The sequence below is a fragment of the Channa argus genome, chromosome 6 (assembly GCF_033026475.1).
Source record: "Channa argus isolate prfri chromosome 6, Channa argus male v1.0, whole genome shotgun sequence".
Lineage (NCBI taxonomy): Eukaryota > Metazoa > Chordata > Actinopteri > Anabantiformes > Channidae > Channa > Channa argus.
Genome location: NC_090202.1, coordinates 22,162,830 through 22,188,146, shown reverse-complemented (window position 1 = coordinate 22,188,146; position 25,317 = coordinate 22,162,830). Strand labels below are relative to the sequence as shown.

The 25,317-nt window shown below is 41.4% G+C and overlaps 1 protein-coding gene across 9 annotated transcripts in view; it reads right to left on the bottom strand.

Annotated features, from left to right (window-relative positions):
- Positions 1-16,181: 16,181 nt before the first annotated feature.
- The window catches only part of robo1 (roundabout, axon guidance receptor, homolog 1 (Drosophila)), a 210,193-nt gene continuing 201,057 nt past the window's right edge, over positions 16,182-25,317 (bottom strand). For all 9 annotated transcript variants that reach the window (XM_067506379.1, XM_067506381.1, XM_067506383.1 and 6 more), the window contains 7 exons: positions 24,721-24,865; positions 24,208-24,438; positions 23,125-23,621; positions 22,869-23,030; positions 19,750-20,025; positions 19,458-19,651; positions 16,182-17,384 (listed from right to left, as the gene is read on the bottom strand). In XM_067506379.1, coding sequence (XP_067362480.1) covers positions 17,370-17,384; positions 19,458-19,651; positions 19,750-20,025; positions 22,869-23,030; positions 23,125-23,621; positions 24,208-24,438; positions 24,721-24,865 — 1,520 coding nt within the window. In that variant the 3' untranslated portion in view covers positions 16,182-17,369. The remainder of the gene's footprint in view (positions 17,385-19,457; positions 19,652-19,749; positions 20,026-22,868; positions 23,031-23,124; positions 23,622-24,207; positions 24,439-24,720; positions 24,866-25,317) is intronic.

Sequence of the window (25,317 nt, the reverse complement as noted above, 5' to 3'; positions counted from 1 at the left end):
TCTGTCGGTGATTTAACTTATTACACACAAAGCCCTTTGTTGCTTCGGACTCTTTTAGTTAGCTTAGCTCTGCCACGCTAGCCGGTTGCGAGTGAGACTCCGAGCTTCTCTGTTTGACGCTGGGGAATTATGGAACTTTGTTTCTCCGAAAACACGTTTATTAGTGTTAGTGAGTGTTTGCGCCGTGAGCGGCTGCAGCTGAAGAGCTCAGGGTCAGCCGCTGCCACGGGAGTCTGCTGGACGGTCACGCGCGTGGGCAGCCTCAGGACACGTGGACACGCGGGACAGACGAACTGCAAAACTCTCGCAGCAGAATTCTGAAATCCAGGAGACCGTGAGTACCAACAGACAAACAAACGAACACTACAGGGGATGCTTCTACATGCGCGCTAACTGGGTCAGAAATCCTGCGTAATCAGACTTGTTAGATTTTTTCTTTTCTGCTTTGCCATAATTAGAGGAAGTTTCCTGGCGGTACCATCTGCTAGAAACATTATTTGTTTCTACATACATGTGCTACGCAGCCACAGGTGGTGTTGATGCTATGCGCATTGGGAATTTAGCAATATGATGAGATGACCAGGCGTCTCGTCCCCCTAGTCGGAGTCATTTGCCCTATTTGCTAATATTGTACATATATCCCAAAGGTAATAATTTAGTAGACCCCTCACCCATTCCACTCCCCTGCCAAGTGTTTTAAGAAACTCATGAGTTAATATCTGCTTGTGACGTCCAGTTTCACGTTTAAGCTTTTTACATTTGACATACAAAGTGTTTTTTAAGCTCTGCTATTTAGTCATCAACCCAATCTAAACATTGCAAGAGTATTTGAAATTCTGTTTTAAAGTTTTTTTCTTTTCTGTTTGACACTGTAGGTGAATTAGTCAATTTCCAAAGACATGTTAAGATTATTCTGCTTTTCATGGACAGATGGATGGATAAACGAATGTATGGATGGATCGATGACTGGATAAATGAACGGATGAATGGATGGATGGGTGGATGATTGAATAGTTTGATGGATGGATGTCTCCACTGTTTCTTTGCAATGGCGACCCTGAGGTTCTGTTTCTGTTTGGCTCTTCTGGCTCAGTTTTCATCCCACTCTCTTCTTTTCACTTTCTCCAACATCCTTGCCTGCCCACACTTCCTTTTCGCTCCACTTATCTGGTCTCCTTGAGATTTGTGGCTCAGTTATGTATGGAGTAGGAGGGGGTGTTACATTTCACCTTGCAGTCTTTTCAGAAGGGACTATTCATACAAACTGAGAGCAGGGCTGTTTGTGAAAGCTGAGAGATTTTTTTTCATTCAATGGAAAAGAGAAATCTGTTGGCAGAAATAAACAGCAATAGATTGTCATGTATTGTAGTGGTGTTCAGGGAAGGTGAAAGTGTTGTAAAGAAACGACTTGTGTGCACGTATTACGTTAATGACTTGAATAGTTTGAATGAATGTGTGTGTTAACATTACAGATTGCTGCTAGATGTTTGAATTTAAGTACACTTGTCATACAGTGACTAAGTGACAGAGTGTACCAGTGTTTCTGATTATCAAGCATTAATGTGTAAGGCATCCTGTTGCAGGAAGCTTTCAACCTGCCATTGGCTGCTGGTGGGATGGCTTGATGAACAATCTCTTAATCAAAGCTTAATTGTTTAGCATGATCCTGAGTGACCCGCTTAATGGAACCCCCCCCCTCCCCCCTTGATTAATGATGTGTGTTAATGAACACAGTGGGAGACACCCCAAAACCATGTCTGACTCTCGTTAATTAAAGGCTGGGTCCAACAGTAGAGGCTGATTATGCAGGATAATGTAATGGAAATGAAAACAGAAATCGTCAGGTTAACTAATGTTTGTTATGTGGCTGTGTGAATCCGTGAAAACACAAATTCAGAAATGTTTTCTGTGAATGTGGCTTCAAATGTCCCTCTGCATGTCCTTTAAATGTTGTCCACATAAGAGACGTGACTTAAACCCATGCTCTACCTTTGATTTGAAATCCATCCCAAACACAAAAGAAGCGGCATTACCAAGGCCAGCTTTTGTCTCTCACACACGCTAGGATGAATCATAACACTGAGAGATTTTTTAAAAATGTGGCTAACTTTTATGAAAGCTCATGTTTTTCACGCAGCAGCACTTGAACACATTTGATGGGCAGAGCTTCTGCTGATAAAAAGTCTTTGCCAAGGACTTGAAATGAAAATCTTTTATTGCCTTTGAATGTAACAAGGCTGTGGCCGTTTTCATTGGCAGTGCTGAATAATAAATTCATTTTTTATATAATAAATCTTAAAACCCATAATGAAAATGCATTTAATCAAATCAAAGCGCACATTTCGAGTTTTCCTTTTAATTCAGGGCAGCAGGACCCATTCAGTGCATTCATGTTGTGTAACATTTAATAATCTTTCCAGCATTTAAAACAAAGATGAAGTGGAAATTTTGGTCTTTTGTTCCTGCTGCTAATTCTTTATCTTCACCTGCCTGTGTTCTTATAAAGTGACGTGTCCGGCACAGAGGACATTTTTTGGCTTCCAAGCATGAATGTCACCACTCTGTGTGGCAGAATCAGTTAATCACCCCCAGATGGACGAGGTCACTGTAGACACATGCTGTCCCAATACTTATCTACTCCAGCTCAGGCCACACAGAAAACTGGAGAGTGGCTAGAGATGGAAAAGAGGAGAAGCGATAATGTAGCACAATATTTTAAAAGGATATTATGTTGCATATATTATGTGTTTTTGGGTACTTTGAGTTAAATGTCAGCTTTGCTTAATTGCATAAACAATGTGTTTCATACGTATTATATAGGTTGCACAACTCAAGACCCCTTTGATCCATCTTTGCAGTCATGGCCCAGGGGTCTCTGGTGTGTTTAGCGAGACTTAACAATGTACCTGCACACTGCTGCCTTCTCTTGGACTCCTTTCTCCTCTCATTACTTTGGTCACGGACAATAGCAGATGGTGCAGCTGCCGGTTTAATTGTCTTTATTACCGAGACATCTGCTTTCTGCTTTTTTAATCCACAACACTGTGGCATCTTCCAGACACTCGGGTTCAGGTTTGTGAAATTAGAAAATAAACATGGTCACAGAAAAGAACGTTTCTTCATCAGATTGTAACGCTCCCCAAATTACGCTGAATTGTGTATATTTTGCAGGATAGTGTTTAGTCAGTTTCCCACAGTAACTGCTCATCTTACACCTCAGGTTGTGTTGTCTCCAATTTAAAACCTAAAATAATTGTAAACATTATCGTTTAGGTGCGTCTTCATCTTGCAGTTTGGCTCACATGTGTTGCTCACACCTGAAAATCTGTAAATGAGAGAAGCAGAATCCCTGTGGCTCTGTTATTTTCTTAGCTGCTGAGATGTGTTGTACCGAGCTGAGGCCAAGGGAGAAAACGGCAGATGTTAGGCTCTGACAATCCTTACTGCCTTGGATCTGCCACAACAAAGCAGCTAAGGGAAAATGTCATCTGCGCATCATCCCTGATGGCCTGGCATGAATGAATAATTACTTTTACTCAGGTCAGGAAACGTCTAACACTCTTACCTTGAAACCTTTTCAAATCGGAAGCCCTGCATCATGACATGTGATAAGACGCTGACACTGAGGAGCCTGTGACATGCTGAGATCCCTTTGAAATAAAAAGATTTTTCTTGTGGCAAAATGCTCAGGGAAATGAAATGATTCACCCCAGCAGCTCAGTACGTGCTCTTCGTCAAAAAAAGATGAAATGGGGACATGGGGTTCATGTGTGAAGGGAGGGGTGTCGGAGGATTGGCTGGCTGTGCTGAGTTAACTCCAGTTGGTTCAGGAAGACAGCAAGGCTTCAGAAATGCATCATTGTCGCATTATGCTTAATAATTTGAATGACATCTCAGTGCATGACTCAAAGGCACTTGTATGGGGGCTGGCAGAGTTATTAGAAATGACTCCCCCCAATGATGCGTGTCACTGAAGCAGCAAATTAACATGAGGAGATGGAGGCATGTTAAAAGTAGCGAGGGGGGGGGGGGGGGGGGGTGACGAGATGTGAAGAGGAACAAGGATAGATGCGGCAGAAGATGTTGCTATTTTCACCGTCTTTGTTAGCTGAGACGCTCTGCTTGTGGTGTTCCAGCTCCTGCTCTGTTAAAGCTTTTCTGAACACCAGGTGCTCCTATTGTGATAAATGATTCTCAACTGTGCCAAACAATGGCAGCGGCACCCAGACATGCCCTCATCACATAGTTCCACAGCTCCTCTTGCACAAGCTACACAATAAGCACTCTGGATTGTGCTGGCGGTTGTTTGTCTTACCACCACAGAAGACTTGGGGCTATTTTTGCTTCCTGTTTACCATGTTACTTTTATGGGAGCTGACAGTGCCCTGGAAGACTCTACTGGAGGATTTTTCCGCCCATTGACCATCCAGCTTCTTGTCCATTGCCCCTCTCTATCTAAATTTTGTTCATCTCTTCGTCTCTGCTGCTCCTCTTCTCTTTGTGCTCAGCTCCTTTGTTTTCCTGTCTCTCGTCTCTGACAGCAGACAAGGTTTGATACATGTACAGTGCCGTCACCTCTTTCCACCCAGTAATTTATGCTGTCAGAGGCTTCCCCCTGTTTGGATGGCCAGTCTTTCATGTGTGTGTAGAGTAGTGTCTTGGAGTGTTGACATGTTTCCCTGTGTTCAGCACTAAACAGAGTGTAGCAGGTAATTGATGGGGTTTTTCTGCCACAGGCAGACGGGGCAAACTGGGAGGAACTCCACCAGGTTGTAGCCCCACCACCTAGAAACAGGTGAGATCAGCAAAGCGTTTATAGTGTAACTCTAAACTATTTCAAGTGGAGCCACACTCGAACATCAGCTTGGCCAAGGTTAATTTATCGCAGGCACTTCAAACTCAGTTTGTTGGGTGGATGAGTCCAAAACCAATTCTACATTCCTGCACTAGGTTACCATCTTCCTGGTTTCTTCAACAAAAAATTAACTGGATATTTCTGTTGCTATTTGGATTATTTTTTTAAATAACCTCCATGATGAACAGGGGTTTATGATACTGCTACAGTTTGATCGTCTTCACAAACGAACAATATGTTTTTAATTTTTGAAGCTTAAATTAAATTGCCAGAAGTCGAGCTAAAAACAAACCACGCCATGGTCTCATGACTTTGTCACAGCACTAAGCTTCCAATTTATAATTTGAATTGGCATACTTACATTTCTTTCTATAGTGACCTGATATAGCTGGTGATTATGAGCAAAAAGCAAACAAGGCTGTAAGCTCTGATCAGTAAGAATAGGGGGTCTCAGTGCTCCTGACGACCTCTGTAGACTCTTTAGCCGCTTGTTAGGACCAGTCTTTTTTTTTTTAAATCTCAAAAATAGCATGAGCAGGGTATTTACTGATGACTTTTATGTCCCAAAACCAAATGTGAAAATTTCTTCACCTTGTGTGAGACTTTAGAACCAAGGAACTGGAAGAGCAAAACTGCCAACTGCTTTCCTGCTATTAGGACTAAGATTACTTCCTATGGCCCTCTATTTTAAACAATTTAACTTGAGAAGAAACAAGTTAAGCTTCAGAAAATTCGACTTTGTGATGAGACTGTTTTGGTTTGGAGGTCCAGAATTGGCTTTCGCTGCCTCCCATATGTGAATCGGCACACAAAACTTTACATCTCTGTAGGCCATGTCATAAATCATTGGTCATCTAAGCTAACTAGAATTGTAGTAGCATGTCCTGCTAAATAGTGTAGCAACTACATTACATCAAGCAAACATCCAAGATTTACTAGTGGCCACATTTGAACAAATAATATGCCATAACCTTCAGTTTTAAGTGCAATAAGGGGTGTGTTTGAATAAGTATATCCACTGACTGTGGCACAGGAATGTAGAGCGGTCGTCCACCAATCTCGCAGTTGTTGGTTCGAGCCTCCTCCAGTCACATGTCGAAGTGTCCACGAGCAAGACACTGAACCCCAACTTAGTTGCTCCCAGTGAGTGTTGGCCAGCTGCATAGCAGCTCCCCCATCGGTGTGTACGCGTGTGTGTGATTGTTAGTGCAAATGGGTGAATAAGAAGCAGTGTAAAGCTCTTTGAGTGCCAATAGGTAGAAAAGCGCTATTTAAGTGCAGCCCATTTACCATTAATTTTACATATCATGGTCCCCCTGTTTCTTAGTGGGGTTAGGTGTCTGTTGGGATGGGGGGATCCATACTATCTATGGATACCTTGCACACAGGCACTTCCTACACAACAGGAATGACCTACACTATAGTGTCCTTCAACGCAACTCACTCAAGCAAAAACTCAAGCTGCAAATTTGAAAAACAGAAGCGAATGCTTCTTGTTGACACTTATAAAATCCATCCAAACTACCTTCCAGGATTGACAGCAAAGAGAAATATTCAGTCAACTGGCACAAAATAATTGTTGCAGATAATATCAATTTCCCATTTGCCTAAAACTGGTTATTTCTGATCCTGCCGTGCAGTTCTCAAACCGGACGTTTTTTTATTCTTTACAGGACTTGTCTGTGTTTATGTCGGCACACAAGCTACAATATATTTTTAATGACATCAGTTCTTCCACAGCACCTTGTTCTTAGTAAATATTCTTTCCATCCATTGTCAGTCCCCAGCCACATACTGGTCCTGTTCAGTATTCACCCAGGCATGCTGGCCAGGATTCCACTGAAGAGATAAAACCCCATTTATCAGCTGAAAGCGCCCGCAGACTGCAGATATATCCAATCTCTATGCTTTTGATGCCAGGGTCACACCGGCATGGTCCTTGCTGACTTACTAAACCTCCAGTGGTTAGCTCAAGATCTCATTACCAAGTGGTCTTACTTGTTAATGAAATTGTCTCAGATCATTGTGGTTGTGTCTCGCACAACTTTGTGTAGAACGTGGTACAGTTCTCTCAACAGGAACAGAAATAAAACATTCTCTCTGTGGGATTTCTTAGAAAACTGCTCTACATTTCATATTTTTGTGGTTGATTTGGCAGTTTATTTCCGAAGCCTTTAATAGGAGTCCTAATTGGAACAGTTTGAAACACTTGATGATGAAAACCATTTGGAATTTATTTTTATTATTTATTTATTCCTCATTTATGCAGCCAAAGCCACGGTTGTAAACTATGTTTGCTCCCAGCCGACAAGTAAGCTTCACATACTATGTCCCACCTTTGGGTTGATTACTGGATTGTTAATATCTGATCATAAATGTTACACGTATGTAATAAAGCTCTTTTAAAAATGTGCAGCAGCATTATTCTAATCGCTTTGCAAATATTGCCTCAGAGGAATAAAAATCACATCACGCTTAGATCCAATTTGTGCTACACTCACCAATTACTTTCATGGTCCACTTCCCATCTAATACAGAAAGGCCAGATTATCCGCTGGATGTCTGGGTGCTGCACACCCTAATTACAAATACAAATTGGAAAAATGCAACTTGTGACAAAAAAATGTAGCATGTGATTTGTCTTCTTTCCAAGAAAAATATTTGCACTAATTTACTTAGACTGTATGTCCTCAAGGAGATAACGGGGCTCTTAGAAACGGAAGGTCTATGGTACTTTAAAGTTTTTGATCTTTCTATTGGTCTTGTAATCAGATAAAGCTGTAGCATGGATGTACTGTGTCTAATTGGGTTGATGTATAATTAATCTAAACTCTAGTACCAGTGTACCTCATTACATGACTGATTAAGAGGATATACAAGAGGAAAAGATGTAACATTAGGTTATCATATAAAGTGCACTGCTTTGTAAATCAAAGACTGAAAGCTGAGTTTGAGGCGAGTTTTAAATAACCCAGCGTAAACTGACTTCACTTACAGCTCGTTTTACTGATTATTGCGGCTACACAAGCTCGCTGCAGTTTCTTTCTTTTCCCTGGCTGCATATATCTCACGCCTGGACTCACATAGGATACGGGCAGTGAGGAAGTCAGGGCTGATTGTGGCGTAACTGAGGACAGAACCAGTAACACTCAGTACAACATTAATGCATTTGAACTTGAAGTCACATCCAATGGGGGATTTGTTCTTAATGCTGTGTCTGGGTGAGGGACTGGTACAGCCTACAGAAGCAGAATCTGTGACACGGGAGTTGATGGGAGGTGTATTTGGTCTCCGATAAATAGTTATGATAAGCCCATAAAAAGTTTTCAGGTGGGTCTTGCCTGGGTTTTCTGTTCAGCCCTATTAAATTCAGGGCTGCAACAGACAAGAATTTCAATTCTTAAGTAACATAATTTATTCTATTTCCCAGTGCCAAGAAGACATCCTAGAACTGCATATTTTGACTGTGCAACAGCCTGAATAGCCTATAGAATTGGCAAACCCTCACATTTTAGAAGCTGCAGCTGTAGTATGTTTGTTCTATGCTTCACGAGTAATTAACAAAATCATTAATTGATTAATTAGTAAATTAGATTGATTTATCAATTTCAGCTCTTTGCCAGTTGTTTCCGATTTTCTTTTTCTCGCTTTAACCAATTTGTTTTATTTTACCTTTTCCTATTTTGCTTAATGACCAATATAATAAGATTTAACATGAGACTCGCAGTGTACAGGCAACTGTTTAGCTTCACACACAAATGTTCGAATATTGCAACTGAGTTACCGCCTGCCAAACTCAAAGCAAACTTGCACAGGGCAAAAATGTTCAAACAAAGTCACAGAGAGCCTTGGGCTGCAGGTGCAGGGGGCTGGTGGAGACGGCACTCCTCAGCCTTCCAGGAGATAGATGTGTCCTGCCACTGTATAAATTGGCTGTCGGAAGCATTGTGCAAGGAGATGCGGCAATTGCTGGGAAGTTGGAGGCAGAGTGACAGTGATGGAGTGATTGAAAAGCAGGGGAGGATGGGGCAAGGGTCAAAAGGGAGGAGGTAGTGAGCTGAAAATTGGGAGAAGGCCAAGGTCATTGTTAAATGTCTCATAAATGGCTGGAGATTGGGAGACAACTGCTTCCGAATAAAAGACAGGACAATAAATGGAGATAAAGAAGGCTTAGATTCGATTATGGACAAAGAAATGCTTACAGTGGCATTGTTATCAAATTTCTATTATAAAATAAATCTACTCTACACTCAGCAACGTTGGTTATTAAACCAACCACAGCGACCATTATCACATTCATAATGATCGCATTATTGTTTTTAGCACCTTTTTATATGGTCTACTTGTACAGCATATATCCTGTGAACTACATAAACACCACAGCAAGCTCACAGCAATGAGTGACTGGTTTGAATTCAGAACAATAAAGGGAAGAGCCACACTGTAGAATAGCAATCATTCAAAGGGTCTGGCAGGACTGATAAAATAAATGAAACCTTATGACTTGGCAAACTAGCTTCATGGTTAATGCAGGACTTCCTGCATGGAGGTAGACATTATTGGAGGGCTGTCCCCCTGTGGGACAGTAAAGTGATTTTTGCCATACTCTGCAGATGCTTGCCATACAGAGGAAGAGATAGTAGCTGTCTGATGCAGAATGAATGAGATGAGGAAATTAGAAAGCCTACACCAGAGATCGGCCTATGACTAGGATGCCAACGACAGTATCAAGGAAACAATGCCAAGAAGAGCAAGTAGAAGAAAGACGCAATGTTCTGCATTAGTGTTCTTGTTGCTGGCAGTTTAAAATCCCATTTGACCATTTCAGAGGATCACCTGTTATAGAAGGAAGATAAATTGGTATTTCTGTAATTGCCTTAACCTGGAGGTACGAAGTGATCACATGATCCCGGGAGGTCTAATGTTTGGCCTCTAGGATAGAACCGCATCAGCTATTGACACACTACAGTAATGGCCGACCTTAGGGCTGGTAGCGTCACGCAGAGTAATGATGACCCATGCTCGCCTGCGAGCCACTGCTTTTCTTCTCATCGATGCAATTACCGCACTGAGGCATAGCTGGCCAGAAAACCCCTTAGCAAAGAGGAAGGTCTCGATTTCTCGTTAGTCTTCTTATCACCAGTCCTAAAGCAGAAAATACCATCAGGACCAGCAGTGACTTGCTGTGAAAATGTGAAGCTAATTGGTTACACTGAAATGGATATAGTAGATGTTCTTTATAAAGGTTGTAGTGATGCACTAATTATTGTTGACGCTCGTGTTTAGCCCCCGACCAGTGAAAAATGAGATGACAAAAGAGGTAATTTCCTCTTTCTCTCATGATAGTTTGTAATTGTGTGAGGTGGGGGGTGGGAGGGGACTGGCAGGGGAGGGGCTGTGTGAGTCTTCTCCCTCCCTATTCCTTCTGACAAAGACTTTAATTCGCCATAATTATACAGATGGATTGAAATATACAGCAAGACAGGGAATCACTCCAATTATGCAGAGTTGATTAAAACTTGGACCCCATGCCATGATGCTGCAGGAGCATGGAAGGAGTCAAGATGTGCACCATAGAAACGCAAACGCATACAACCTGGTAACATCTCCACCATGAAGACCAAAACCCAGAACTGCATTTCTGTGTGTCCTGAAATACACAAGTATTTCACTTTTTAGAGCTAAGCTGAATAGTAACAATATACAGTTTGATGGTTTGGTGCATAAAAATAAGTTTCTGCTCCAGATTGCTTGTGTTAAAATCTCATTTTGTCCTAATGAAGATGTGCCAGTGCTTTCATTTGCTGACAACTGCTCAGTGCACAACACAAGCATCTCCTCTGTTGCGTCACTGGCTACATCATTTACACACAGTAGTCTGAATATGCCCTGGATACCATGGTCAGCGGAGGAGAACGAGGAGGAGACAAAGGGAGGGAGATGGAGAGTGAAAGAGAAACAGACAGCCAAGACAAAGACAATGAGAGGGAGAGAGAAAAGGATCACAAATGGGGAGAAACGGAGTGAAAAGGCCAAGACATTTGTCACCCTCTTCTACAGGACCATAGGAAGAAAAAACAATATCATTAATCTCCTGACATTTCAATATTGTATTAACCTTTCTAGTGGAATTCTCTGGGCTCATTAGTCTTTTATTTTTGAGGGGGAGAAAAATAATAATCGATAGAACAAGCTCTGGACACGATCTAGAAATACACTGCAGTCAAATAACATAGAACCTCAAGCCCGTCATGTGAGCTTCCCTTGCCTTTGGCAATGTCTTAAAATTAATCAGAATACAAAAGGATCAAATAAGAAGATAAATGGAGGTGACTGTGCGCTGTGGTGCTCTCAAGTCGGTCACAGTCATAAGAGGAAAAATGGCTGAGCTGTAAAACAACCGCTTAAGATGGCAACACAAGCACATCAGCCGTCATATGTGAAAGATAAAAAGCCCCAAGGCCACACAAAGCGTGATGAACCCATGTCTCATCTCCACCACTCGGTCACTCAGCAGCCTGTCAAACATGGAAGGAGGGGGCAGCGAGCGTGGAGCATAGGCACAACCATTCCAACCATATCTTGCACCCTTTAAACTCCTCCAGCACCTCCCTCCCTTCATGCCTTCACAACCCTTGTCCCCACCTTCCATCGATCAATGCCCCTAGACCACCCGCCATGCAAATCACCAGCACTCCCCGGTATTTGAATAAGAAAACACACTAATTTATCCCTATTATGCTCCCCCCTCACTGAACATCAAGCACCACCCGGCCTTTTGTCCATCATCGTTTACATTTGGCCTCTGTGATTGGCTGTGCCAGTGTTTTGCTGAGCGTGTGGTTATGAAAACATGTTGTGTTTGAATGGTGTGATTGTGTGTTTGCTTTGGGCATTCCTAAACCCAGGAAGGAGCCACACGGTTTCGTCAGGGGTTATTGCAGTACTGTCATTATAGCTCTGAGTAACACCTTAACTGATGTGCTTCTTTCAATTCACAGGTGAGCGGGCAGTAGTTTTGTATACTTAAACCAGGTTTCTCTCTGCATGAGGACAGGTTTTAGATGGTATTCCGTTTTGTAATTAGAAGATGTGTATTTCTGCAGTAGGGTTTGGGGATGGAGATTGCTGAACTGCATCCACTGAGTGACTAGCTCTTTAATATCGCTACTTGTATTAGATCAATAGGACTGTCTTACAGGTCTGCTGGAGGATTCGTACTTCAAGTGGATGAAATGTTTTGATTTGTCAGGTCTTTGGTTTACGGGAGTAGCCCAATCCCTCCATCTGCTTTTTTCTATATTAAACTCCTTTAAAGTTACATTATGATTTAGTGTTTAATGACCTGGCAATTTTTAAATTCATGATTATTATTTCTTTAAATATGTTGCGTCAGAACATGAATGGTTATGTTTGCTACAAAAGTGCGATCAAGTTTGCCAGTAGGTGCATTTATAGTCTTTGCTTTCATGCTTATGTTACTATACAATAGAAAGTAATCTTCTACAACTCCTCTACAGCATCTGTGTAATTAGCATGGTCTTTATGCATTTGTCCTACAAATCAAGGGGCTTATATCAGTATTAATAATTATCTTTGTTAAGGACCATGAGTTACTGGTAATATTAAATGTTGGATGGTGAGATCAGCTTCAAGATGCAAAGCAAGCAGAGGTGAGGAAAAAGCTGAGGGAGGGAAGACTCCCAGGGACAGCAGGAGGAGGCTATATTCCTCTGGGTTAATTGTGCGGACCCCATCGGCACTAAATAAGGATGGTTAGAATGACTGGCTAAGTAACAAATGGATGTACAAATCACCCAGATTACTTCCCAGTTATTAAAAAACTTGGGTTTGGCTGGCTTCCACACTGCCTCTCTCATTACGTCTGGCAGTCTCGCCACTGACGGCTATCTTTCACAATTAATCTTCTCAGTTCAATTTTCACAAGTTGAAACAAGCCTAAGTGTTTAACATTGATTAAAAACAACTTTTTTATAATTATGTGAAATTGTGATGAGCTGGTTTGTGTGATCATTAAACGTAAATGAGTTTTGATTGAAAATCTGAAGAGGTGGCGTTTGACCTGCAGCTGTAGTGTAAATAGCTGTGGAGAGGTGTTGGTAAGCCATCTAAACACTATGCACCTGCGATGACGGGTTCCTCGCTGGCGTTCTCACGGAGGGTAGCGAAAATAAGATGAGTTGTCAGACAGTGCACAGCTGTTCACTTAATTACCTCCTAGTTTGGGAAGGAGGTTAATGAAGCAGTTTGGCGATCAGGAATGAGAGACAGCCTGAATGTGCACAAAAGAAATTAGTTTCTGGCTGCTGAGACAGGCTTGAAAGCAACAGCAGTGTAAATTATTGATTGCAAAAACTGAAACACCGAAGGAATAAAGAGAGAGGAAGTTGAAAAAGGAGAAAAGAATAGTGAGATTTCTAGGCGTTTAGCATATTCTTACAGAGTAATTAATCTTCACAGTGACACTGGATTATTAGTAAATCTTTTATCTTTAAATTGACTTCATTCAGAGAAATTACACTCATTCATTCAACCTGAATTCTGCAGGTGGATAATTAGTTCATGGAATTTGTAAAAATGCTTTGGAAGAATATTGTTTGTATTCATTAGTGTGAGTTTAGTTATAGTTTTTAGTGGGTTCTTGTTTGTAGGGATTATTTGACAAGAGTTAACCTTTTCTTGTGGATTTGCTTGCTCACTGTGACTAATATACAGTCACTTACAGGATTGACCAATCTGCCAGGTGTTATTAACCTGCTGATTAAATGAATGCTTGTTTTTATGAAATGCCGCAGATTAGGTAAAATTGTCCATTAGTATTTCCCTGAGACTGTATTGGTTATCTTGTTTTGTGTGAAACACCAAGATGTTGTGTTTACCATCACATAATACAGAAACATGCTTCAACTCACAATTAGGAGCTGGATATGTTTTGATAAAAACATCTTAAACCGTGAATCACCTCCCCTCAAATGGCTGGCAGCTATTCTTTCTGTGGGTTAATTATTTGCTAAACTATACGGATGGTATATAGGGCAAGTGTCTACAGCGCTGATATTTTTCACAATTTATGAGGACATTTGTGGTAGAAAAGAATGCATACACTCCCTTTTTTTTTGCCCATTCCCCTTCCTAAAGATTTAAAGTCATAGACGTGCCATTACACCTCTGAGCCTTCCCCTAAGCACACAAGGTAGCGTAAATGTAAGGACCAGATCAAAGACCATCCAGCCCCATTGTGCATATTCATGCCATTATGGGGGTGAATAACCCTGGCTGCCAGTGTATCCGCTTGATATCCTTAATCACCTGCATCTCATTGTGGGGCCGGGACACACCTCCACTCATTAAAAAGATAGATGGAGGCATAAGGGCATGCTCAACCCGGTACCAAATTTGTTCTTGTTTAGAAAGGTGCTTATTAGAGAACACCTGGGGGAATTAAGGGGGGTGGGGAAGGCAGCTACAAGAGCTGAGAGAACTATGCTTGAGAAGTGAGAGAGGGCAAATTCAGAAGACCGCAGTTTTTCATAGCTAAAACATTTTAAAACCATTGCTAAACGATTACATGTTTCTAATTAGTCTGAAAATTAGAAACCTGCATACATGCATATAAGAAATATCAGCACAGATGAGATTCTTTTTAAACTTGGCACAAATGCATATTCATTGTAAACACGCATAAAAGGTTCACTTTTATGCACATTCCTGGGTTTTTACATTACACACTAATAGACAAAATTGGTTTTAAAAAGGCTTCTGTGTAATAGATGAGTCAAGTGGACAACAAATCTTTTGTTGCTTTGATTACTTTCAGGCTGAAGTGAAAGCGAATGGTCTATTGATGCTCCAGCATGTTGAAGGGGCAGTGCTAGTCATTAACATGTAAAAACAAGACTTCCTTTCCAGTTCTTTTAGGCTCAGAAAAGAGTTTAAAGGGGAGAAATTACCTCTCTTTCTTCATCAATGATGTTTGAATAAGCCAGAAGGACAGTGGTTGACATTAAAGGCTCCCATAGGCCAGGTTATTGCCTCTGTGAGAACAAGCAGTACGCAGGCTAGATGTAATAAAGTGGAACAAATGTATTTCGGTCTCCAATTAGAAGTCGCTGTCTAGAGTCACTCTGTGGTGACAGTGTCATCTTCTGATTGTTGTGGACATTTTGTTTTGCCGCGTCAGCAGCTATCCCACCGGCTGGAGAGTGAGGACTAAGATGAGAACTGCAGTTGCTCTCTTATGTAACCTCATTGAAACCTCCTTACGCCTAATTGGCAGCAATCTAGGCCTTTAAAATTGAATATTATCCCTTCAGCATGGAGTTTTCCCTCTATGGCTCCAAATGCCTTTACTGAACGACAAAGGCGGCTGATATTGTGAGTAATGGAGAAAACTAATGGAATTGGCATTAGGTAACACATTTTAATAGCTGCTGTACAAAACAGGAATTGCCGTTTAGCTTCTGAGCCAAGCGTATTGATAGTTCCATCCTTGACATTGGTGACTAAGCAAATTGGGTAAGAGCAGATGATTTTACATCAAATTGCAGTGAAGCTGAGCTGAGCTTTATTTTACTATAGCTACAATGTATAAATAAATCAAAGTTCTTCTGTGGCCTTTGCATGTAGGTTTCCTCCCACAGTCCAAAGACATGCGTGTTAGGTTAATTGGTGACTCTAAATGGCCCATAGGACTGAGTGGTTGGATGTCTGTCTTTCTCTCTGTGTTGGCTTTGAGATAGACTGGTGACCTGTCAACACGTACCCCACCTGTAGCACCATGACAGGTGGGACAGTCTCATGCCTCCCACGACTACAGTTTAGTTTGTTGCTCCTCATTTTTAACTTAATGTTTATGTTTTAATGTCATATGTCTATTTGTATATAACTGATATGTGATGAATGGCTACTTTTCTGATGTCCAATGATGTGAATGCTTTATATCCAATATCTACATCCATATCCATATCTCCATCCCTATAGTTTTATAGAATAGCTGCTGTTGCATTGTAAAAACCTGCTGAAGTGTAATTAGTGACACTATGCTTCTACATTGTTGTTCATGAAAAGCTCTAAAGGCTATCAGAATAAGTATTTATATGCAGCTATGTTAAGTTCATGCCTGTGTTCATTTAGGGCTAAATGTAGGAGTGGGAATCGGACGTGAGCAGTGGACAGAATAATGTGCATGATTGGTTATGAAGTTATGCTATCTAACAGGCAATTTTACTCATTATTTTCTGAGATTTTTTCAAATGTCCAGAAGGGCCTTATCCCTTCATAAAATGTTGACAAATGACCAGAACAGTTATAGTTTCAACTTTTTTATTCATATTTTTTTTTAGTTCTTTTTTACTTTTTTGCTTTACGAAACAAATGTTTGCAGATGTCCTATGAATAAACAACAGCACCCCTTCTTCCTCATAAACGGGGGTCCATAACCCCCATTTTACCAAGAAAAGAGACTCTTCTTGTCCAATTACAACCTCTCCAGATTCCCAAAGTGACTTATTTCCTGTATTTGACATTCATTTAAGTGCATTATAAGACAACATCACCGTTTCAATTAATGTGCAATAGCTGAGTTTATGGTCAATGCGAAAAGATATTTACATTGCAGCTATGACTCACATTAACTTTTCCGTCTTTTTCATCACTTCAGCTAGTGTCAGAACTGGAGAGGGAGACAATCAAAACACAAGGAGTCTCCTTTCAAGCACAGTTTTCGTAAACAGCAACCTACATCATCATCAGGATTAACTAGACTCTTGTCATACCTGTTTTCCTCCAGTAAGACAAAAAGGTTATTAGATAGAATGGTTTAAAATAAAGTTTAGTGATTGTGCTTTTAAAACCAAAGTAAAACAAATAACAAACATTGACAACAACACGAAACATAACAGTGCATTACAAAAAAAGGAAGGAAAAAAAACCCAAAGTGGCACTTTCTTGGGGCAGCAAAATAATATTGCAATTTACAAAATGGATGGAAATGATAAAATAATTATATTTATACTGGCATAATAAAATTAGAATTCGCAAAAAAAAAACAAGGAAGACAAATTTGAGGTACCACAACGGGTAAAACAAGAGAACATCATGTATACACGTTTATTTACAGACAGTCCACTCATCTCTTCTTGCAGCTATTTTGTTACAGTAACAACTGACTGTATGGGCTCCCCAATGTTCTTGTCAAGGCAAGCCACGTCAATGTCTGGAGCTGGATTTACCTCCATATTGCATTGGAATTAACATAAATATACTACTGTGTGTTTTGTTTTGAATGCACCAATGCTTTATCTTCACACACCCTTTGCTTTTTTCCAGACATAGAAAATGAATAGTGAGAAAGAAAAAGTTTTCCAGATGTAAAGAAACACAGTATGATGGCAGCCAACATGAAGGTGAAATACTGAGATATTTAAAATTGCAAGAGAAACAATGGTGCTCCGCTCTTGGCCAAAATCAAGACAATTTTCCCTCTTTTGCTGCTTCAGCTTTCAACCATCTGTAAAAGAAAAACAAGCATTTATGTTTTAATATTGATAATTTGACTGGTATTTGGTGACAGATCAGATCAGAAGGGCTGGGGAATTGTAGTACACAAATAGCAAACCAGGTTTAAGGTCATTTTAAAACTATTCTCTCTCTGCGGACAGCTACAGGGTCCTGTAGCCGCATATCCAGCTTTAGGTGTTTGTAGCAGTTACCGATTAACCAACAAGCTTGTGGTTAACACATGGTGGTGGACAGGGAACTGCGGGCACAGCTGAAATGATCCCTTTTCTACACATTTCTGATGGTTTAACAAGTGTTTTGATCCTTTCCTCTTTTAGATCGTTAAGCATTTTAGTCTGGTACCTGAACGAACAATTGGCTTAACTCTGCCCTCGCTCAGACTTGGAGAAGAAGCTACGCCACAGGTTTATTTTCTTGCTAATCTCAGTGGTGTCTTGAAGAAGAATTCATATCTGGTGATCTAGTTTACCTTTAACAACTAAATCAGCGCACTGTCAGATAATTTCTTTATTGTGCCAGTTCCCGAAACTTGGTGTACTACTTCTAGCCCAACTTGACAAGCATCGACTCATGTTCCGTAAATTGACGTATTTTTGTAATTGCCCCATCCCTAGGTCATTTAAAACACTTAGTGTCTCTGTCCACCTATTTTTCTACTCTCTTTCTGTGTTTACACGGTTAATTACAGTGATTATACACTGCTCACAAAACTTTATTATACGATTTGACTTTCAGGTGAAATTTCAGAATGCACCCAAAATGCACTAACCTTTCAGAAGGTGAAATTAAGTTCACCTGTAAAGTTGTGAGTGCACTAACAAGGTGATTCATGGATCACATGATTCTTTTTTTTTAAAGGTTAATCAACCACTAAATGTTCTGGTTAAATGACAATTGAAACAATTGACAATGTAAACAGTCCTTTCTCATCATGCTGTTGATCACACCTAACAGTTGACAAGTTATTGAGAAATTTTTTGTTGTGGTTTACAGTACTCACTGCTGTTGTTAACTTTATAAATTACCATTGATAGTTTCTACTTAAATTCCCTACTTTAATCATATAATATCAATTTAGCGTGAACTTTTTGTGAGTAGTGTATATTAGGCTTTGAGAGCCCCATGATTTCCACAACGCTCATGACCAGAGGTGAGGGTTGGAACATTAACTGACTTGTCTTTGCCTTCTGGCTCAGCACAATGTCCACATTAGTGTTGATGACCAAACTCCTGTCAATGTCACGCTCCATTTTACTTTTACTTGTGAACAAGACCTCAAAATACTCCCTCACTTGGTAATGACTCAGACCGAACCTAAAGCAAGCAATCCAGCATTTTCTACCAAAGATTCTTGAACCATGCCTCAGAGGTGCTGACTCTTATCCCAGCTGTTTTACTAATTAACTGCTTTTAATAATTTAACGAATGATCCATTATTGATCATAAGATTTAACTGTTGGTGCAGAAAATAATAAAAAAAAAAGGTTTTGTAGTTTGCTGTAGCTCCTGGATGCGTCTGACTGTTAAAAATTAGATGAAGTATGTTTGAGTTAAACATCGTGCAACATTCTTGAAGACAAGGAGGTGACAGTAGGAATTCTTTGGTTTCTGTTATGTTGTTCACCCCCCCCCAAAAAACAGTATAATTGAATCACTTATAAAGCATTGTCAGATAGTGTATAACATGGTGATATAGTAGTAATGTCTTTATATTTATGTGTCCATTTATAGTTTAATGAGTATTCTCCAATGAAGGTTAGAAATTGTCACAGCATTGTTCTTTTTTACCACTCAGTGAATAGTGACACATAATGGAAAGGTAACCTCAGTGACTTTGTTTTTAATTAAGGGTGTAACTTGGTGTTGACTTCTTTAAATTCCTAATTTAATCTTTGCTGTGTACATAGATCACGTCAGTCATGAAAAAAACCAGGACATTATATAGTTAATGATGTACCAGTGACAAAGAAAATAACTAAAAACCTGACTCCCTAGCAGGTACATATTGTCAGCCTACATTCATTTGGGTGAAACTGCTACCGTCCTTTGTAGGAATTTGTACCTCGAGTTTTTCATCCCCTGGTTGGAAGGCCCCTGTGGTGTTGAGCCCCATTTCGGCAGGATTCCTGCGGCCTCCTTCTCCTCTCCGCCTCCCACCTGAGCCCCTGGAGGACATGGAGCTGGAGGAGCTTGGGTCTCGGGGGCTATTGACTGTGGGGAACTGTGGTCGACTATAGGGCAGAATGTCCTCTGGACCTGGGGACATAGAACAATCATAGGAAGAATTTAAACTTAAATAATGGAAAAGACTGATTTAATGAATTCTTTACATCATGCTTCCCTTAGTATCTTACCTGTGTGTTGGTGTGCCTTGTTGGCAGTGCTACCCTCATGTTTATTCCCTTTCCCTCTGTGAGCAGTCTTTTGTCTCTCCTGAACGTCTTTGCGTTCAGATGAGCTGGTTCTTGGGTCTGACCCCTCTCGGGTCCGATAGCCCCCTATGCCGCCTCTCTTGTCTCGACCCTCTCCTGCTTTGGGTGAAATCACTCCCCGTCCTTCCATGGCCACCTTGGATGGGTGTGTTGGAGACTTGAGTACAGCTGGAGGTGGGATGGGTGGAGGTGGGAGATCTGAAGGATAAAGGCAGGACGCAAGAGCACATTAACCACCAATATCAGCAGCTAGGGTTTAGGTAAATGCACAAAACTGAGTAACAAGAATCTGTGTACTCTGCAGGTGTGAGACCAGTGAGTGTCAGATAATACACACTGCAAAGTGATACACAAACACAGCTGTGGTGTATGCTCATACACTCAAAGCTGTACACATCGCTATGCTGAATGGAAACTCCTCTGGACAAAGAGTAAACAGAAAAGACGACATTAGAGAGGTTAGATCTGGCCAGAGTTATGAGAGTTGAGCGTGACGGTCAGCAGCTGGCTCTCTGACCTACTCGACTTCCCATCGATGAATCAATGCTGCTTGTCCTTGAGCCATTATTCATATGAGTCCAGCCAATGGGCCGCCTGGGATCTCATCACACCGCCATCTAAACAAAATGCTGAGTGAAAAGCCATGTCTGTGATCAATGGCTTTTCATCTTCTAATTAGCATCAGACCTAAAGGATGGATGGAAACCCAGCCAAACCCATAATCCACATTGGATTAAGAAGTTAATAAATGTAGTAAGTGCCAAGCCCTACACCTTTTAATAGGCTCTCTCATAGACTTTGTAAAAAATAAAATCTTTACTTTTTTCTTTTCTTCTCAACACGTAAAAGGCTAATGGGGTAGGTGATGTCTTTGCTGTATCTTGTTGGCAGAATCAGGCAGCTTCAATACACTTCTCTGATTATACTCCACCTCTATCCACCCCTCCTGAATACAAAAGGGAGGTAGTCAATATCATACAGCAGAGAAGCATCTGCAGTTTTTTAATATCTCTCTCTTGCCTCCTGAGTCTTGCCTCAGTCAGAGTCCGATCAATGCCACAGTCTGTGAGATATAGTTCTCTACAAGGGAGGAGCAGAGCACTGGGTAGATTTATGAAGAAATATTAGCAAGGACAGAGCTCAGGTCTGAAAAGTATCTCTGGGTTTGCCAAGGAATATGTATTGGAGGGCCTGGTGTTTAATTAGGCAGCCAGGGCTGAGAGATCAAAAGACACGGGAAAGGGTTAAGTTCAGAGAGTGTGTAGACAAAGGCATTAGAGTCAAATGCAATATGAATCATGGGGGGAATAAAACTTGTGTGTTTCCACATCCACTGTGCAAACAAGAGCAAAATGAGTAGGTCAGAGACAAGTGAAGTGTGGGGTGGGGTTGTCTCCTGATGTTTAATTTGTTTTTTTAGAATTTTTTTTTTTTTTTTTACTGCGGCATTAACCGGTGGTATTTGTGTATTTATAGTAAAGCAGCCTGGGCAGTAGTTTTATACTGGAATAATTGGAACAAATAATACAAATGCAGAAAAGTCACATTACATTATTTGTGTTGCTAACATGGTCAGTGACTTTTTTTTTCTTCCTCTGGCCACATTTAAATTTCATTAAATTGCTTTACCTCACCTATCACCTTAGTACCAGTCATCCAGATCACAGATGGGGTATGTAGGGTGGGGGTGGAACTAGAGATCGGGGCGAAGCAATAAGCTCCAAATGAAAAACAATCCAATCAGATCAAATGCAATCAGCAGGAGGACGGATGGAAAGACAGAGCTGCAGAGCTGACAGTCCGCCTCCTCACTGCTCAAACAAAGACGGAGGAGAGGGGAGAGCATGGAAGAAGAGGTGGAGAAATCACTCCAAAGGGAGGGGCAGCAGATTGTGAAGAAGCCAGGATGATGGCAGCTGGGGGTTGTTCTGAGAAGGGTGGGGGTGCTGGATTTTCTGCAGTGATATAGCTGGTCTGGCTCCCAGTGAGCTGGATATTAAATCTCCCTGTCAAGCGCTTCCAACACTCAAGGACACCTGACACTAAGAGGAGAACCAGGTCTGGGACAGCACATACTGTACACAGCAGAGTGAGCGTACAGTGTGTGTGCATACACCCGCAAATAAATTAGGAAAAAAATGGTCTTTCCACAAGTGGAAAAGAAGCAGTCATAGTAAACAAGGCTTTCCACTGTTAGGCTGCATGTTGTAAAGAATAATGCTGTAATAATGCTGAGTCAATTGCTCTTTCGTATAACAAGGTTAAATCTTTTCTTTCATTGTACAGCTACTCCAGTATTTAGCCTGTTTGGTTTATGGTCGGCCCCTGCCGAGAGAAACGTGGCACCTCAGTGTGAGCCAGAGCACCTGGATCATTTTCATTAGTGGCCTTGAGTGGAGACACATCCCAGTGTCAGCACCGCCAAGCTCAGCAGAACTCCCGTGAGACACCCCACCCCATCCCCACTTCCTTGGCTGATGACCACTAGTCCAGTCTGTTCAGCACCACCACAGATTAACAGTGATGCCATTTGTGTGTATGCATAAACACATGAAAGAAAGTCGCTCAGTCATATACGGACTCTACATCACTGTAAACTGCACTTTTCCTTGATAAAAACTGGTCTGTTCACTTGTCGGTTCCAGCTAACCTAATATTCCTGCTACATACATAGCTCGCTGTATGTCAATGTGCTTGCAGTGTTAAGTCATTAATACCTCTTGCATGTAAATACATGTCATCTTACAGCAGAATTACAAAAATAATACTGTGATGTCTTTTAGGTAAACTCCAGGCCTGAAGTTAGGGGTCCACTGAAGCCTGGTTGCTGTAAGCTACATTTAGTAATTTGACAGATGTTTCTATCCAAAGTGACTTACAAGTTAGGTGCAAAGCAAGCTAAATAGTCCATTAAATTACCTTGTATGTATTCCACACAAAAAATTTAGAAAATACACAAATCGGCATAAGGGGTTACAAGAAACATGTTGAGCTAGCATGATCTTTCAAAATTTCAATTAAAATGGGATTTAAATGTGTACCTTCATTGTAGGCTTCGCGCCGCTGGTTCACTGGAAGGCCTGCAGGATGCTGTTTCTGCTTTTTAGGAGGCCTTCTATGTACAGCTGCCATGCTCATGTTACTGTCTGTAGACACTGGGCTGCCAGGACGGTGGCCTGGTGGGTTTATTTGGTATTTCCGTGCTTTTGAGAAAAGAACAGGCCATTTAGCTTTTTCCATTTGTAAAATGTATGTAATACCATATCTTGTGTATGTGGTTGACTTTAGAAAACCTACCTGAAGCTCCTCCAAGTTCCTGGCTCTGTATATTGGGGTACTTGGCCACCCTGAGGCCCGAATACTCTGCAGCTGCAACAACTGCTTGGGCAAAGTCAGCATCAGTGAAGAAGGATCCATCTGATGAGCTGACTGCACTAGATCTCCCTGAAGAGACATTATCCTCTTCAGAGGCTGATCCCCATCCGTTGATCATGGAGCCGGTCACTGAGCTCTCCAAGTCACCCATGCTGGATGCAGGCGTCTGTTCAAGCCCTCGTAGCAACAACCTTCGCGAATGCACCTGGGGGTGGTGAGGGTGTGTGTGGGGGTGGGTGTGGTGGTAGTGCATCTTGGCCACCTCTGCGTCTGTCTCATCCCCCTCCTCCTCTTCCTCCAATATATCCTCCTCCTCCTCCATTCCATCAGTGTCCAAAGCCAATGGGCTGGTGATGTACCCATATGTGTGTGAAGGAGAGAGGGGCCTTGGAGGGGGTGGGGGGCTTACAGCATGGCGCCTGCAAAAAGTGAGAAACACAGTACCAGAATCCCATTAAATGTGGAATATTTTGGATAAATTAGACACTAAATAAAATACATCTGGCACCAAAGTGCTGCGTGTTTTAGTGGAACTACAAATACTAAAGAACTCGAAGCCTTCTGGGCTAACTAAGATAAAGTCAAGATTTGGGTTTGCAGCTTGTTCTCCCTAAAAATCACATCCGGAAAAATGGCAAATTATGATGGGGTTGGAAGAGCTGTTCCTGCTCACCACAATCTTTCTTTGACAAAGAATAAAATGATATGTTACTTATTTCAAACAACTATGGAATCACTGCGAGTTGATTTCCATGCTGTACTGAAATGAACTGAACTGAACAGCTCCCTTGGAGGTAATAAATCCGTCTGCGTGTGCTTTTGAAAAATGCCCAACAGGGCTGTACAATATACAGAATTTGCAGTTAATGAGCTACAACATGGAAAACTATTATGAAATTTAAATACTTTGGAGATCATGTTTCTTTGCAAGGCTTTGAAAAAATAATTTTCCTGAACACATTTACAAAGGCTGCCACTTGTTAACTGCTTGATGTCACGTTGTACCTGCGTTCATGGCTGTCAGATGTGTCCTGGAGCATTGGCTGTATCTCCTCCTGGGGTGAGGGGGTGAGAGTGGCTGTGGACTGGTGACTATAAGATACAGCAGCAGGGGACGATGCTGCCCCTCGGATGGGAGGAGTGGGCCCCCTCTCCATTTCCTCCTCTTCCTCCAGCTCATCAGGCTGCAGGTACATGTGAGATGGGGGCATGGGGCACTGCATGTCTGGGCCACAGCTGCCAACAGAGAGACCAAGCCTCGTTACGTTCATATCAGTCAGTGAAAACATGAATGTTTTTATATAGTGAAGTCAGAAAAACAGGCACTAAATATTCATGCAATCCTTGTATCAGGGTTTGACATGACTAGCACTAACAGACAGAAAACCCTCGGGGCAAATTCTTACAATGAAGGCAAGAAGCAAAAGAAAAATGCAGGAAAAATGAACAGGTATTTAAATATAGTGTGGGGATGCATTTCACAGTCTGCGTCTTTGTGTATATGCAGACATGTCTCACCTTTCTTCCATCGATAAAGTGTATTCTTCTGCGTTCCGACTTGGGGGTGGGTTTGCTGGGGGAGGGGGCAGAAGGTCAGCCCAATTCATTGTGCTCTGTTTGGGTAGTTTGGGGGTGCGCATTCCCTTCTTTTGACCCTGACTTCCTGCTCAAAAAATGTGGAAAAAAGCGCCGTCAGTCACAACACCTACAGACATACATACCGATATTCTATCAGAGTCTGGAAAACACATCAATTATTAATGTTGAAGAAATCGCAAGGTAATGAGCACGGGATTGACAGCAGATAAAATGCATTAACAAGCCTGGCTGTGGAAGAAAATATCATTTTATATGTGAGAGTGCAAAGCCTAATGCAGCCCTCCTCTTAATGCAAGTGTGCACACATGCCCCTCAGTTATTAAATGATGGGGAATACTACTGCTACTAAAACAGTCATTTTCCCAAAGTGGTAGTACCCAGCACCAAGAGAAATAATGGGAAGAAAACCACAGAAAGGGTCCAATTAATACGGAGCTATGAGAATTGTGAACCAATGAGCTGTGAGGTGCAGTAAGCACTAAAGGCTCCTCCTTAATGGCTTGAACTTCAAATACA